The 17,702-nt window shown below is 46.4% G+C and overlaps 1 protein-coding gene across 2 annotated transcripts in view; it reads left to right on the forward strand.

Annotated features, from left to right (window-relative positions):
• The window catches only part of tpcn3 (two pore segment channel 3), a 107,594-nt gene that overhangs the window by 86,638 nt on the left and 3,254 nt on the right, over positions 1 to 17,702 (forward strand). For both annotated transcript variants that reach the window (XM_072500075.1, XM_072500076.1), the window contains 6 exons: positions 1,209 to 1,296; positions 6,203 to 6,272; positions 6,354 to 6,573; positions 16,258 to 16,348; positions 16,438 to 16,551; positions 16,632 to 16,744. In XM_072500075.1, coding sequence (XP_072356176.1) covers positions 1,209 to 1,296; positions 6,203 to 6,272; positions 6,354 to 6,573; positions 16,258 to 16,348; positions 16,438 to 16,551; positions 16,632 to 16,744 — 696 coding nt within the window. The remainder of the gene's footprint in view (positions 1 to 1,208; positions 1,297 to 6,202; positions 6,273 to 6,353; positions 6,574 to 16,257; positions 16,349 to 16,437; positions 16,552 to 16,631; positions 16,745 to 17,702) is intronic.

The following is a 17,702-nucleotide window of genomic DNA, read 5'->3' on the forward strand; positions in this document are numbered from 1 at the left end:
TGCTGGGACTTTCCCAGAATCTAGGGAGTTTTGGAAGATTGCAATGAATGCATCTACTGTCTGTGCACCCACTTCTTTTAAGACTATAGGCTGCAGGCCATTGGGTTCAGAGTTCTTCCTCGGAGATGGTGAATCGGTCTTTGGGAGTGGGGAGGTAAGTTACTCTCCATAGAATTGTCAGCCAAGGATCTGCTCTCGTCCCACAGTATTTCTTCAGGTAGCCCCAGTTCTGTTTTTGATCAATAATAAACTTTATTAGTGTCACAGTCACAAGTAGGCTTACATTAACACTGCAATGAAGTTACTGTGAAAATCCCCTAGTTGCCACATTCCGGCGCCTGTTCGGGAGGGAGGGAGAATTCAGAATGTCCAATTCGCCTAACAAGCACATCTTTCGGTACTTGTGCCCCCACAAGGATGTTGATAATGGAGAATTCAATTATCGTAATGCCGTTGGGGGCGAGGGTTAGATTCTCTTGTTGGAGATGATCATTGTCTGCCACTTGTGTGGCGTGAATGATCCTTACCACTCATCAGCTAAAGGCGGTCAGGCCTTGCTGCATATCAGCACAGTTTGCTTCAGCATTTAAGAAGTTCCAAATGGAACCTCTATGTTCCTATGATCCTTCATTTAAATGAAACTGTTGATGTTGGATGGGGTAGGAAATAACCCTTCATTGTCACTGGGGCAACATCCTGGAACTCCCTCCCTAACAGCACAGTGGGTGTACCTACACTTCCAACACTGAATCGGTTCAAGAAGGCAACTCGCCTCCACCTTCTGAAGGGCACTAAATGCTGGCCTAACAAGCGATGCCCACATCCCGGAGGTGAATATTAAAAAAAACCACCCAACTACAATTATCTTTGTTTCGTGCTAACCATAACTCTAGCCGATGGATAGTTTTCCACCGATTCCCATTGTCTTCAATTATACATGGCCCCTTGATGCCACACATGGTCAAAAGCTGCCTTGCTGTCAGGAGCAGTCACTCTCGCCTCCCCTCACTTATTTCAAAGAGTTTTGTACTAAGCCGTAAAATGAACGTTGGGAATCAACAGTGTTTATTAATATACTTCTTTGATTTACAAACTTGCTGTCTATGAAATTCATGCAAATGTATGAAGGTTTAGTTCAGACCATTAAAATGCACTTTAAGAAACAATTGCCAGCCTTTTAATTTTGAGGTTCTCTTTTGTCCCTTCAGCTGGTGGATACAGCAGTCAACAGGTCTTGGATATTGTGTTCATCCTGAGAGTACTTCGGTTAATCAGGATTATTGACAGTTTCCAGAGGTATAGACTGAACTTTGTATATGTTACCTTTTGAGAGACTGTGTTGCATGACCATTAATGTGTTTCATTGCTGGGGGGGGGGGTTTATCACTAGCCCCAAGAGCTATATCCAGTTTCTTCTTGAAATTACACAACATTTTAGCTTCAACTACTTTTTGTGGTAGTGAATTCCACGGATTCACCACTCTCTGGGTGAAGACATTTCTCCTCACCTCAGTCCCAAAAGGTTTACCCTTTAGCCTCAAACCATGACTCCTAGTTCTGGACACTCCCACCATCGAGAACCCTCTTTCTGAATCTACCCCTTTTATTCCTGTTTGAAACTTATAAAGTTCTATGCGACCCCCACCCCCCCTCACTCCTCTTAACTCCAATGATTAAAATCCTAACCGATCAAAAACATCCTTCCTTAGATAAGGACACAACAGTTGCACACAATACTCCAGGTGTGGCCTCACCAATGCCCTATACAATTGTAGTAAATCATCTCTATTCCTGTACTCAAATCCTCTTTCTATGAAGGCCAACAAACCATTTATCTTTTTTACTGCCTGCTGTACCTGCGTGCTCTCAGCAACTGATGCCAAAGGACCAAGGTCTCGCTGAGTATCCATTTCTCTCAATTTACCCCCATTCAAATAATAATCTGCCTTTCTACTTTTGCTACCAAAGTGGATAACCTCTCATTTATCCACATTATACTGCATCTGCCATACATACGCTCACACACTCAGCCTGTCCAAATCCTACTGAAGCATCTCTGCATCCTCCTCACAGCTCACCCTCCCACCCAGCTTCGTATTCATCTACAGATTTGGAGATAATACATTTAGTTCCCTCATCCAAATCATTAAAATGAACAGTCTGGGTCCTAGCACAGATCCATGTGGTACCCCACTAGTGTCTGCCTGCCACTCGGAAATAGACCCATTTATTCCAACTTTTTGCTTCCTGTCTGCTGACCAGCTTTCTATACATCTCAAGACACTACCCGCAATTCCATGCGCTTTAACTTAACATAGTAATCTGCTATGTGAGACCTTGTCAAAAGCTTTCTGAAAGTCTAAATAAACCGCCTCCACTGCGTCTCTCTTGTCAACTCTACTAGTTACATCTTCAAAGAATTCCAATAGATTTGTCGAGCATGATTCCTCTTGCACAAATCCCATGCTGACTTTGTCTGATTTTACCACTGCTTTCCCAATGCTGTGCTATGAAATCCTTGATCATGGGAGCTCACTGGTCTCTAGGTCACTGATTTCTCTGTACCTCCCTTTTTGAATAGCAGGGTTATATTAGTTATCCTCCAATCTGTAGGAACCGTTCCAGTCCAAAACATTTTGGAAAATGACCACCAATGGATCTAATATTTCCAGTACCACTTCCTTAAGTACTCTGGGATGAAGATTATCAGGCCCTGGAGATTTATGCACCTTCAATCTCATTAATTTCTCCCAAACCATTTCTTAACGAATGCTAATTTCCTTCAGCTCCTCACTAAAACTTGTGATTCTCAGAACCGGCAGTACATTATTCATATCTTCCTTTGTACAGACAGAAGCAATGATTTCAAAGTTTCTGTCTGTAAGGGGCCTACATTCATTTTTATCTATCTTTTTCTCTTTACATACCTATAGAAACTCTACGGTCAGTTTTTAATATTCCCTGTTGGCTTACTTTCATATCGTGTTTTCCACTTCTTAATCAATCCCTTGGTCTGCCTTTGTTGAATATTAAACTGTTTCCAATCCTTAGGTCTATCACTTTTTCTTGCTAACTTGTATGTCTTTAAATCTAATACTATCTCTAATTTCCCTTGTAAGCCACGGTTCCCTTTCTACTCTTGCGCCAAAAGTAATAAACAACTTTTGGAGTTCTCCCATTCTTGAATACCTGCCATTGCCTGTCCATCATAGCCAACTCATGCCTCATACCATCATTGTTACCTTTCCTGAGATTCAGGACCCTAGTTTTAGAATCAACTACCTCACTATCCACCTCGATAAAGTATTCTATCATGTTATGGTTCTCTCACAACCATAATGCCAATTAATCTTTTCTCATTGCACAACTCCCAATCTAAGATGGCATGTTCTCTTGTTGGGTCTTCAAGGTATCAGAAAACTATCCCATAAACACTCCAGAAATTCCTCCTCTATTATACGGTGATTAATTTGACTCGCCCATTTGGAAATTAAAGTCACCCACCATCACAGATGTTTCTTTTGGCACAAATGCATCTCTGATTTCCTGTCTAATGCTACTCCCAACATTACCACTGCTGTTTGGTGGCCGGTATGCCATCCCTACGAATGTTTTTTGCCCTGTGGTGTTTCTTAACCCATGCAAATTCCACATCTTTAAAATATTTTATCAATATTCTCTTTAATCAACAATGCAACTCCGCCACCTATCTTTTCTGTCCTTTCTAAAAACTGAATATCCTCCATTCTTGGCCACCTTGGAGCTGTCTCCATAATCCCAACTATATCGTACCCCTTTACATCTACCTGCGCAACTAATTCATCCATTTTATTTCAAATGCTCGGAGCATTTGGAACCTTAAGGCTAGTCCTTTTAACGTTTCTTGACTGGTCCCTACTATTTTTTTACAGTCTATCTGATCCCTTGATTTCTCTGCCTATCACTTTTCCTATTTTCTTTGCTGTCCGTTCTCTTGTTCTTGATTTCCCCCTGCTCGGAATTCTTACATGGGTTCCTATTCCCCCTACCATATTAGTTTAAACCCTCCCCAATAGCTCGAGCAAGTAGCCCCCCCAAGGACATCAGTGCCGGTCCTGCTCAGGTGTAACCCATCCAGTTTGTGCAGATCCCACCTCACCAGAACTGGCCCCAGGAATCTGAAACCCTCCCCCTCGCACCATCTCTTCAGCCATGTATTCATATGATATGTTCTGCTATTTCTGCTTTGACTAGCATGTGGCACTGGTAGTAATCCTGAGATCCTATCTTTTGAGGTCTGACTTCTCAACTTTCTTCCTATCTCCTTATATTCTGCTTTCAGGACCTCATCCCTTTTTAAACTTAGGTCGTTGGTTCCGATGTGCAACACGACCACCGGCTGTCACCCTCCCCCTCTAGAATGTCCTGTAACCGCTCTGAGACATCCTTAACCCTAGCACCTGGAAGGCAACGCACCACCCAAGAGTTGTTTGAGGCCACAAAAACACCTATCTATTCCACTTACAATCGAATCTCCTATAACTTGCATTCCCACACTTTTTACTCCTCCCCTCTGCAGCAGAACCAACCATGGTGTAACAAATTTGGTTGTTGCTGCTCCCTCCTGAGAGATCATTCCCCTCAGCAGTATCCAAAGCTGTATATCTGTTCTAAAGAGGAATGGTAGGTAGTGTGTTCACTTGGACTTGATCTGTCTTTCATTGTGAAGATGTCCATGTCACCAGTAAGAAGTAATCTAATTGCTTGAGCATTTGGTTGTAACCTAATCTCCTAAAGCTTGGAATCATCTAGTTCACTGATGTCATTAAGGGAAGGAAATCGTTTTGTTTTTTTTTAAATTTAGAGTACCCAATTAATTTTTTCCAATTAAGGGGCAATTTAGCGTGGCCAATCCACTGCACATCTTTGGATTGTGGGGAGGAAATCCCATGGAGACACGGGAGAATGTGCAAAGTCCGCACGGACAGTGACCCGGAGCCGGGATCGATCCTGGGACCTCGGTGCTGTGAGGCAGCAGGGCTAACCCACTGCGCCACCGTGCTGCCCCAAGGGAAGGAAATCTGCCACCCGTTTGGTCTATATGTGACTCCAGACCCACATGGCCTAGCAAGCCATTCAGTTTAAGGTCAATTTGGGATGGGCAATAAATGCTGGCCTTGCCAGTGACACCCATATACCCATGAAAGGATATAAAATATGAATAACCCACTAGAGTGAACAAAGCTGTATCGTTGAGCTCAGCTCACTATTTTTCTTTCTCCATACAATACCAATAAAACGTGTTTAACCTCCAGTCCATTGCCTGTAGATGCTCCCAAGTACTTGACTTGTCATATTGATAACTGACATACGGATGCTTTCACAGCTTGGCCAGTAATCAATCCCAAATAAGGGTTGTGTTCCTGGGAATCTTATTCCCTAGATGTTTAAGGAGCTGATTTGTTCCCAAGTTTTTGAAATATTAAGGAAACCGTTAGGATAGATGGAGAGAAACAGGTTGAGGAGTTTAGGACTGTTGAGGAGTTGGGTTGGGGTGCCGAGTAGATTAGAACTCTTCTACAAACTACAGTTGATGCTAGATCAAATGTTAACTTTCAACCTGAGATTGGTAGAATTTGGTTAACCAAAGTTATTAAGCGGTACAGGACAAAGGCAGGTATATAGAATTAGTTCATGATCCAATATCATCTCATTTGAATGGCAGAACAGACTCTAGGGAATAAATGGGCAACTCCTGTTCCTATGTTTGAATCTTTATTCCTTTTTGGTTTTCTGGAGTTGCAAATCAAGATATTTCAAGTTTATCATTTTATCTCTTGTTATCATTTGACCTCATCTGCCTGGTTTTCTTCGCTGCACTGTGAACAGCTGACAATTTCAGCAACTTGCTACAAAAGAAAAATGTAAACTTTCCAAGAGCAAGCACAACGATCGGCAAATAGAGGCGTCCAAACATCAATCAACGTGACATCTTCCATGATTCTGGAATCGAGGAAACTTAATCAATTTAAAAACAATTGTCCAAGGTTGAAAAATAGTTGCTTGTTTTTCTTAGTGTTATGACTTTAGAAGGAGTTCGGGTAAACATGTAAGATTTTCAAAATTGGAGAGAGAAGGGAAAAGTTCAAGTGTGAAGGCCATTGTACAGAATCTCTTCAGTATCTATTTTTTTTAAAAAGTGTCTACATGTTTTCTTTTAAAGATTCCGGGTTCTACTGAATACACTGATAAATCTTATTCCTACAATGCTAACCTATGCAGGACTTGTTGTGGTAAGTAATTATGCTTTTAGATAATACAATTAATAAGCTTCCTTTTATTAAAAAAAAAAATTGAAATTGATTTTCTTTTAGGTCGTGTATTATATCTTTGCGATAATTGGAATGGAAGCGTTCAAAGGCAGAATTCGATTTTATGGTGCTAACTCCAGTGACCCTGCAGCCAAATATTGTGGAAATCTAGCACTGAAGGGTTCTCAGTTTGCCGCTCTTAGATACTGCAAGAATAACTTCAATAATATTGTTTCGGCCTTCATTTTGCTGATTGAATTAACAGTGGTCAATCAATGGCATGATATCCTTTTTTTTTAAAAGAAATGTAGAAATAATTTTCCTTTTCCCTATTAAATTGAAGGTCTTGTGGGTTCGATCCAGCCCCGAGTCACTGTCCGTGTGGAGTTTGCACATTCTCCCCCTGTCTGCATGGGTCTCGCCCCCACAATCCAAAGATGTGCAGGGTAGGTGGATTGGCCACGCTAAATTGCCCCTCAATGGGAAAAAAGAAGCGGGTACTCAAGTTTAAAAAAAAAATGTAACTTCTTAATAAAAACTCTGAGTATTGTCACAAGCAGGCTTACATTAACACTGCACTGAAGTTACTGTGAAAGTCCCCTAGTCGCCACATTCCGGCCCCCATTGAGGTACAATGCGGGAGAATTCGGAATGTCCAAATCACATAACAAGCACGTCATTCAGGACTTGTCGGAGTAAACCGGAGCACCCGGAGGAAACCCACGTAGATACAGGGAGAACATGCAGACTCCGCACAGACAGTGACCCAAACCAGGAATCGAACCTGGTTCCTGGGACCCTGGAGCTGTGAAGCAACAGAGATAGCCACTGTGCTCAGAAGGAGATCAATATACTTCTGATTATAAAAGAAAATAAAAAAGAGGGATATGGGGAACAGGTAGGGAGGTGGATTTGAGACCAGGAAGAGATCAGCCATGATCTGATTGAATGGCGGGTTAGGCTTGAAGGGCTGAATTGCCTACTTCTGCTCCGAATTCCTATGTTCCTATAATGTCACTGGTCCCTGAATGAAGCAGTTAGATAGGTGCATTGCTCATGGGAAAATTGAGAAGTATCTTATGGAGTGTTAGTGTAGTTAGTAAATTGGAACTGTGAATAAAGAATTTCGAAGTGGAAAGTTTCAACCCATGGCACAGGGTTGCAATTATGTTTTGAGTGTGTATTTTAATCTGATTCTTGGAGAGGTGTCTCAGATTTCTGCTTCTGAAATTTAATATATGTCCTGATCAACCTATTAAGACAATGATGCTTCGGTCAAAAGGTGATTGTTTTCTTTGTGTTATAAATGAAGATTAGATTCACTGATTCTGGCAACAATAGTAAGGAAATTGGATGCTGTGAAGAAGTCCAGGAATAACATCATTAGGGCTTCTTTTCCATATATGGCCATGATCAATTCCGGGAACTCATGAAACCAGCAGAGAGACTGTTTGTTGTTTATACTTCTTGGCCCAAAGAATAAACTATTAAAATGCCCTTCCCAAGCTATGCACAAACATATGTTAGGAATGATAATATCATGAATGTGTATTTCTGGAGGTATTAAAATTAAATATACCCAATTCATGAAGGCACTTCAGTTCAGAACCAATATATGTAGCCTCCATGAGCTGCATTGACTAGAGAGATTCCCAAAGAGATGAAAACCATGCAGTAGGTGTGGAGCAGTTCAGGAAACTATTTTGTGTAATTATCCCTTTTTGAGTATACCCCATTGTGGAAAAGTGAATTGATGAAGTAGATAGCGATATCTTCAAAGTTTGCTTTGGAGCAACGTTAATTTGGGAAAATGGAATTTTATAGAAGGTGGATGTAATTCTTCAAAAATGATTTGCACAATACAAGGGCAATAGTGCAGGAGGCCGGGGGGTGGGGGGGGGGGGGGGGGGGGGGGAGAGAATATCAGCATTTGGCTGAATAGGAAACAGCCTTTTTGAGTTACTGTCCAGTTTCCTTTTGTTTTTCATTTGTTCATGGGATATTCAGATCACCAACAGGCTGTTTTGTCCTGGATGGTGTTCAGCATCTTGTTGGAGCTATACTCATCCAGGCAAGTGAAGAGTATTCCATCCCACTCCAAGCTGGTGCCTTGTAGATGGTGGACATCTTTGGGGAGTCAGGAGGTGAGTTCCTTGCTTCAGGATTCCCAGGTCCTGACCTCTTGTCGGCACAGTATTTTCTGGCTGGGTCAGTTCAGTTTCTGATCAATGGTAACCCCCAAGATAACCAACATGGAATTTTTAGCAGTGGTGATGCCATTAAATGTCATGGGGAAGTGGTTACATTTTCTCTCGTTGGAGATGGTCATTGCTGGCATTTGTGTAGTGCAAATGTTATTTTTCACCATTGGACCTAACCTGAATTTTGTTTGGGTCTTGCTTAAGTATGTGAAGAACTGTGACTGGTACTGAATATTGCCAATCATTGAATATCCCTACTTTTGACCTTGGCGTTGGAGAGAAGAGTGGCAATGAAGCAGCTGAAGATGATTGGGCCTAGGTTACTACACCGAGGAACTCTTGCAGTGATGTCCTGGGACTGAGATATTTGCCTCCAACAATCGCAATCATCTTCCTTTGTGCTAGGTATGACTCCAACCAGTGAAGAGTTTTCCCTGGTTCCCATTTGCTAGAATGCTACCTCTGGTCAAATTCTGCCTTTATGCCACTGTCACTTCCCCTCTGGAATTTAGCTCTTTTGTCCATGTTTCACCCAAAACTGTAATGGGGCCTGGAGCAGTGTGCCATGGCAGAACCCAAACTGAGTATCCGGGACCAGGTTATTCTTGAGTAAATGTCACTTGATAAGCTGGCAGTGAAACCTGAATCGCTTTACTGATGAGTGAGAGTAGACTGATGGGACCAGATTGGATTTGTTCTGCTTTTTCTGTGGACAGAACCGACCTGGGCAATTTTCCACAATGTCGGGCAGATGCCCATGTTCGACCTGATATCATGAGATTTTTGTGGAGTCTGGAATCATTGTGGAGTGGTTCCCAGGGCCACTGTCTCCTGACTGTATACCATTGTGCTGCCACCTCTGGGTAAGTGTCTCTTACCAGTGGAACTGGACATACCGAAGGAAGGCGATAGAGTCTGGGAGATTAATAATAATATAATAATCGCTTATTGTCACAAGTAAGCTTCAATGAAGTTACAGGGAAAAGCCCCATTTCGCCACATTCCGGCGCCTGTTCGGGGAGGCCAGTACGGGAATTGAACCCGTGCTGCTGCCTTGTTCTGCATTACAAGCCAGCTGTTTAGCACAGTGGGCTAAACCAGCCCCTTGGCTGTAAGGTTAGGATTCAGTGAGTTTGACTCTATTGGATGGTTGCTTGATTAGTCTGCGGGAAAGCTCTTCCAATTCGTTCTCTGTATAGGTGTCACTGGGCAGCCCCGGTTTATGGCCAACCCCTAGTGATCATGGTATTGAATCTCTGTCGTCAGTGAGCAATTTGCTGCAACCATTTCAAGGATGCTAAGAGTCAACCATGTCGACATGGGACTAACGGTTGTGGCGATGCGGAGCTAAGCCGCACATTTCGGCAGCTCCCGCTATAACGGACTTTTGGGCTCTCCGGAGGAGCCCCAACGGAAATGTTTTTGATTGAATCCCGTGTGGGAAGGTGAAGTAAGGTCCCCCTTGCATCGTATGGCGGGGATTAGCAGTGGAGCGACGGAAAAAGAGGCTTTGGAGCAGCGGCAGAAACGAGGGGGGAAAAACAAGATGGCGGAGATCGAGCAGCATGGGGGCCGGACCAGCAGGAGTTCCTTAGGGCTGCGTGGAGGAGCTTAAAAAGGAGGTGTTGGTGCCAATGCTGATGGCGATCGAGGGGCTGAAGGAGGCCCAGGCGGTGGTGCTCCGTGAGGTGAGGGATAAAACTAACGAGAATGAGGACGAGATCCTGGGCCTGGCGGTAAAGATGGAGGTGCACGAGGCGGTGCACAAGAGGTGGGCTGAGAGATTTGAGGTCCTGGAGAACAGGTTGAGGAGGAAGAATCTCTGGATTCTGGGTCTCCCCGAAGGAGTGGAGGGGGCTGATGCCGGGGTGTATGTGAGCACGATGCTCCATTCGCTGATGGGTGCGGAGGTCTCTCCGAGCCCCCTGGAGCTAGAAGGGGCTCACCGGGTCCTGGCGAGGAGACCCAAGGCTGATGAGCTGCCAAGGGCGATAGTGGCGAGGTTTCATCGCGTCGCGGACAAAGAGTGTGTTCTGAGATGGGCCAAGAAGGTGCGGAGCAGTGGATGGGAGAATGCGGTAATCCGAGTCTACCAGGACTGGAGCGCGGAGGTGGCAAAGAGGAGAGCTGGCTTCAACCGGGCCAAGGCGGTGCTGCATAAAAAAAGGGTGAGATTCTGAATGCTGCAGCCAGCGCGACTGTGGGTCACGTATCAGGACCGACACCACTATTTCGAAAATCCAGAAGAGGCTTGCACCTTTATCCAAACGGAAAAATTGGACTCCAACTGAGGGACTGTGGTTGTGGGGGAGATGTTGACTGTATACAGGGTTGTAAATATGGGTAAAGAAGGTTTCATGGGTGGGATGATGGACGGGGATGGGGGAAGAGTTTTTTCTTCTTTTGATGAGACAGTGGGGAATGTGGGCGTCGGTGTTGGAGGGAGGTGAGACTCGGGGATGGGGGAATTGGGATAAGGCCGCAACAGGAGTTGCGCCACAGGGGGTGGGGCTGGCTCAGGAAAGCGAGGGCTTTTTCCCGCGTTAGAGAGGGGGGGGGAATGGAGGAACGTAAGGAGGAGGAGAGATTCCCACACCGGGGGGGGGGGGGGGGATCGATCAACGGGAAGGCGGGGGAAGCCGAGATCAGCAAAAATTAGCTGACTCACGGAAGTATTATGGGGGGAGCAAAAGAGCTAGATTTGGATCTAACTGGGAGGGGGGGATAATAGGGTTGCTGCTGCACTGGCCGAGGGGGAACTGGAAATAGAAGAGGTGGTTGGGGCGGGGGTTCCCTGTCTGGGGGACTGGAGGGTGCGGGACACGCGGGCACAGGACTGGCCTAAGATAGGAGATGGCTAGTCGGCAGGGGGGGTAGCCCCCCAATCCGGCTGATCACGTGGAATGTGAGAGGCCTAAATGGGCCGGTTAAGAGGGCCCGAGTGTTCGCGCACTTAAAGGGACTGAAGGCAGACGTGGTCATGCTTCAGGAGACACATCTGAAGGTGGTAGATCAGGTCAGGTTAAGGAAGGGATGGGTAGGACAGGTGTTCCATTCGGGGCTGGATGCAAAGAATAGAGGGGTGGCAATACTGGTGGGGAAGCGGGTGTCATTTGAGGCCAAGAACATAGTAGCGGACAATGGAGGCCGATACGTGATGGTGAGCGGTAGGTTGCAGGGGACGGGGGTGGTATTGGTAAATGTATACGCCCCAAATTGGACGATGCTGGATTCATGAAATGGATGTTGGGGCGTATTCCAGACTTGGAGGTAGGGAGCTTGATAATGGGGGGGGATTTCAACACTTGTTGGACCCAGCATTAGATCGTTCCAGATCTCGGATGGGAAAGAGGCCAAGGTGCTCAGGGGGTTTATGGATCAGATGGGGGGAGTAGATCCGTGGAGATTTGCCAGGCCTTTGGCCAGAGAATTTTCTTTTTTCTCCCATGTACGTAAGGCCTACTCCCGGATGGATTTTTTTTGTTCTGAGCAGGGCATTGATCCCGAAAGTGGAGGGAACGGAGTATTCGGCCATAGCCATTTCAGACCACCACCGCACTGGGTGGAGCTAGAGCTGGGGGAGGAGAGGGACCAACGCCCGTTGTGGCGGTTGGATGTGGGACTGCTGGCAGACTAGGAAGTGTGCGGGAGGGTGCGGGGGTGCATCGAAAGGTCTCTGGAGGCCAACGACAACGGGGAGGCACAGGTGGGAGTAGTATGGGAGGTGCTGAAAGCGGTGGTCAGGGGAGAGTTAATCTCCATCAGGGCTCATGGGAGAAGAGAGAGGGCAGGGAAAGGGAGAGGTTAGTGGGGGAGATTTTAAGAGTGGCCAGGAGATATGCAGAGGCCCCGGATGAGGGACTACTCTGGGAGAGACGTAGTCTCCAAACTAAGTTCGACCTGTTGACCACAGGGAAGGCAGAGGCACAGTGGAGGAAGGCACAGGGGGCGATGTATGAATATGGGGAGAAGAGAGGAGCCGGGAGTGCAGGAGGCGAAAGAGGCCGGAATTCTGGCCTTTGCGTCCCTGGTAGCCCGGCGAAGGATTCTCCTTCAGTGGAAAAATACGAGGCCCCCAAGCGTGGAATCCTGGATCAGCGATATGGCAGGGTTCATTAAATTGGAGAGGGTGAAATTCGCCTTGAGAGGGTCGGTACAAGGGTTCTTTAGGCGGTGGCAACCGTTCTTAGACTTTCTGGCAGAACGCTAGACATTGGTCAATGGCAGCAGCAGCTCGGTGGGGGGGGGGTTTACTTTATTTTTGTTTATGTTATTTACACTGGAAGGGTCTGAGGGGGTTAATGTTAATTTATTATTTAGGTACAGGGGGAGGGGTTTGGGGGGTTGCTTTTTTTAGATTGTTTTGTACTTAACCCTGTTGGGTTCTTTTTTCTTATTTTGTTATTGATATTTTATGAAAACCTTTTAATAAAAATTATTTTTATTTAAAAGAAAAAAGAATATGGGCAGAAGGCAAGTCGGATGCTGGCACATCAGCCCCGTAAGAGGATGGCAGCGAGGGAAATAGGTGGAGTCAAGGATGGCAGGGGAACTACGGTGCGGTGAAAGTGAATGAGGCATTCGAGGCCTTTTACGAGGAGCTGTATAGGTCCCAGCCCCCAGGGGGAAAAGAGGGGATGCGACGATTCTTGGACCAACTGAGGTTCCCAAGGGTGGAGGAGCTGGAGGTGGCTGGTTTGAGGGCGCCAATTGGGGTGGAGGAGCTGGTTAAAGGACTGGGGAGCATACAGGCAGGGAAGGCCCCGGGACCGGATGGGTTCCCGGTGGAGTTCTATAGAAAGTATGTAGACCTGTTAGCCCCGTTGCTGGTAAGGACCTTCAATGAAGCAAGGGAGGGGGGGGGACACTGCCCCCGACAATGTCAGAGGCGACGATCTCTTTGATCCTGAAGCGGGATAAGGACCCACTGCAATTCGGGTCGTATAGGACGATCTCGCTCCTCCATGTCGATGCTAAGTTGCTGGCAAAAATGTTGGCTACGAGGATTGAGGACTGTGTCCCGGGGGTGATTCACGAGGACCAGACGGGATTCGTAAAGGGTAGGCAGCTCAACACTAATGTGCGGCAGCTCCTAAATGTGATAATGATGCCATTGGTGGAGGGAGAGGCGGAGATAGTGGCAGCAATGGACGCGGAGAAGGCCTTTGACCGAGTAGAGTGGAGTATCTCTGGGAAGTGTTGCGGAGGATTATCAGTTGGTTAAACTATAGAGCCCCGGTGACGAGCGTGGTTACGAATCGGCAGAGGTCGGACTATTTTCGGCTGTATCGAGGGACGAGGCAGGGTGCCCCCTGTCCCCCTCGTTTGCACTAGCAATTGAACCTTTGGCCATGGGTCAAACGGAGTCTGGGAAATGGAGGGGGGTGGTCTGAGGGGGAGAGGAGCATCAAGTGTCGCTGTATGCAGACGACCTGTTGCTGTATGTGGCGGACCCAGTGGAGGGGATGGTGGAGGTCATGCAGATCCTAAGGGAGTTTGGGGACTTCTCGGGCTATAACTCAATGTAGGGAAGAGTGAGCTCTTTGTGGTGCATCCGGGGGATCAGGGAAGAGGGATAGACGACCTACCGTTGAGGGCGGATAGGAGCTTTTGATACTTGGGGATCCAGGTAGCTAGGAGCTGGGGGGACCTGCACAAACTTAACTTGACAAGGCTGGTGGAGCAGATGGAGGAGGACTTTAAACGGTGGGACATGTTGCCACTCTCGCTAGCGGGCAGGGTGCAGTCGATTAAAATGGTGGTCCTTCCGAGGTTTCCTTTTGTATTCCAATGCCTTCCAATTGTGATCACCAAGGCCTTTTTAAAGAGGGTAGGCAGGAGCATTATGGGCTTTGTGTGGGCGAGTAAGACCCCGAGGGTAAGGAGCGGGTTCCTTGAGCGTAGTAGGGATAGAGGAGGGCTGGCGTTGCCGAATCTGGGTGGCTACTATTGAGCAGCCAACGTGGCGATGATCCATAAGTGGGTGATGGAGGGAGAGGGGGCGGCATGGAAGAGGTTGGAGATGGCGTCCTGCAAAGGAACGAGCCTGGGGGCGCTGGTGATGGCACCGCTGCCGCTCTCGCCGTCAAGGTACACCATGAGCCCGGTGGTGGCGGCAACGCTAAAGATCTGGGGGCAGTGGAGACGCCACAGGGGTGCGACAGGAGCCACGGTGTGGTCCCCGATCAGAGACGACCATCGGTTTGTCCCGGGAAGGATGGACGGGGGGGTTTCAGAGCTGGCATCGGGCAGGGATTAGAAGAATGGGGGACCTGTTCATTGATGGGACGTTTGCAAGCTTAGGGGCGCTGGAGGAGAAGTTTGGGCTACCCCTGGAAAACGCTTTCAGGTACATGCAAGTGAGGGCGTTTGTTAGGTGGCAGGTGAGGGAATTCCCACTGCTCCCGGCACAGGGGATTCAAGACAGGGTGATTTTGGGCGTATGGGTCGGAGATGGCAAGGTGTCGGCGATATACCAGGAGATGAAAGAAGAGGGGGGAGGCTTTGGTAGAGGAGGTGAAGGGTAAATGGGAAGAGGAGCTAGGGGAGGAGATTGAGGAGGGTCTGTGGGCTGATGCCCTAACTCGGGTTAATTCCTCTTCCTCGTGTGCCAGGCTTAGCCTGATACAGTTTAAGGTAGTTCACAGAGCGCATATGACGGGGACGAGGCTGAATAGGTTCTTTGGGGTAGAGGACAGATGTGGGAGGTGCTCAGGAAGCCCGGCGAACCATGTCCATATGTTTTGGTCATGCCCGGCACTGGAGGGGTTCTGGATGGGAGTTGCGAGAACAGTATCTAAGGTGGTGAAAGTCCGGGTCAAGCCAAGCTGGGGGCTAGCACTATTTGGAGTAGCGGACGAGCCGGGAGTGCAGGAGGCGAAAGAGGCCGGCATTCTGGCCTTTGCGTCCCTAGTCGCCCGGCGAAGGATCTTGCTAATGTGGAAGGAGGCGAAGCCCCCCAGCCTGGAGGCCTGGATAAATGATGTGGCAGGGTTTATCAAGTTGGAGAGGATAAAGTAAAGTTTGCCTTGAGAGGGTCTGCGCAGGGGTTCTACAGGCGGTGGCAACCATTCCTAGACTATCTCACGGAGCGCTAGATGAAGGTCGGACAGCAGCAGCAGGAACCGGGGGTGGGGGGGAAAGGTTTTTTTTTCTGGGGGCATTTGAGCAAGAAAATACATGAATGATCCGGAAAACTGATATGTACGGGAGGAATCCAATGTACAAAGTTCTGTACCATATTGACTTGCCATGTTCATGTCTTGCTATGCAAGCTTTCTTTCTTTTTTGTTACGGGGGGGGGGGGGGGTTTGTTTGTATGGTTGATAATTTTGTTTAAAAATTCTTAAACATTTTTTTTTTTTAAACCATGTCGACATGGGATTGGAGTCAGGAAAAATAGTCTGGTTAAGGACAGCAGATTCTTTTTAAAGGACATTAATGAACAAGTTGAGTTTTTAAGGCAATCCAGCAGCTTCATGCACGCTTTTACTCGTATTGGCTTTTATTTCGAGATTTAAAAAAACCGAATTCAAATTGTCATGGTGAATTACTCTTGAGTTCTTACTCCCTGAATTACAAATCCAATTCTAGTTCCATTGATGATTGAATAACACATTGAATTGACTGCTTGGTGGATGACTCGCATTAATATTTGAAATAGACAGTCAGCTTTTCCTAAATGTGTGGTTGTTACATTACCAATAGTTCATGCTCTCACTTATCATCTTCACTATTTTTGTTCTTGAATTCCTTGACAATAATACTTCTTGCAACTGGATTTGTGAAAGTAACTCACTTAACTGCAAGGATCTTCTTTGTCGTGTTTCATATAATGGTTGTTATTATACTTATCAAGTAAGTCCAATATGTTGACTTTTAGAATTGCACAAATATATCTCCGTTTGTTAACATGAATGTGATTGATTTTTTTTCTTCTTTGAAAGTATCTTTATAGCATTTGTGTTGGAAGCATTTTTTGTGGAATACTCATTGGCCAGAAGTGCAGTAGAAACTGCTGTTGAGAGGAAAATTCAAGAGCTTGAAATGGGAGATTGCATGTAAGTAAAGCAGGGATAAATGTGTTATTCAAAAGTTCAATGTGTCAAATATCCTTTTCAAACATACAGATTCAATTTAGGGACCACCCAGCTGGAAACCTAGTTGAGGCTATGGAGACAAATGAAAATGATTTTGGCAATACTGGTGATAAAGACTTGAAATCCGGACTGAGATTTAAAATAGCTTCAATGAGTAAGTATAGATATATATATATATATATAATTTATTATTTTTTCTCCCCCCCCCCCCCCCCCCCCCCTGTATCCCACTGCCTTGGGTGTTTCACTATACCTCCCCATTTGGACCACCCTCCTTCATATTATCATGTCAGAAGGAAACAAGATCACTAAATATCTAGACATAAGAGATCAATTATCATGTACTATGCATTCAACTGATCCAATATTGTTCATTTAATTTGGATACAAACAATTGAGGCAGTGGGATTTTAAAATATTTTATTCAAGGCATTTTCATATAAACAAACAAAAGCAGAAGAAAAATCATACATTATAAATAACCCAGCATCCATTCTTTTCCCCTCTGCTCCCCCAGTATTGCCCCTTTCTCCCATTCTGCCTTCCCCATTTTAATCACCTTACCCCCCCACCCCCTCCCCTTTGCTAATCCCTCAATCCTCCCTAAATAATTCAATAATCCACCTCCGAGCGAACCCATTGACCGACCCCCTCAAGACGAACTTGACCATCTCCAGCCTCGGGAATTCTGCCAGGTCGCTCACCCACACCCCTGCTGTCGGCAGCTCCGAGGCCCTCCATCCAAAGAAGATCCGTTTGTGGGCTATCAGGGATGGCAAAGGCCAAAGCATCAGCCTCTCTCTCCCACTGGTTCTTCCGACACCCCGAATATCGCTACCTCTGCACTCGGGGCCACCTTCACCCCCAGCACCTTGGACATTATGTCCGCAAACCCCTGCCAGAACCACTTTAGCTTCGAACATGCCCAAAACATGTGGATGTGATTCACGGGTCTCCCCGTCCGACCATGCCCTCCAAAACCTACTCATCTGCGCTACCATCATATGTGCCCTATGGACTACTTCAAACTGAATTAGACTTAGCCTCACTTGAGGATGCATTCACCCTCCACAGGGCCTCAGCCCACATTCCGATCTCCACCTCCCCTCCCA

The sequence above is a fragment of the Scyliorhinus torazame genome, chromosome 4, assembly GCF_047496885.1.
Source record: "Scyliorhinus torazame isolate Kashiwa2021f chromosome 4, sScyTor2.1, whole genome shotgun sequence".
NCBI lineage: Eukaryota > Metazoa > Chordata > Chondrichthyes > Carcharhiniformes > Scyliorhinidae > Scyliorhinus > Scyliorhinus torazame.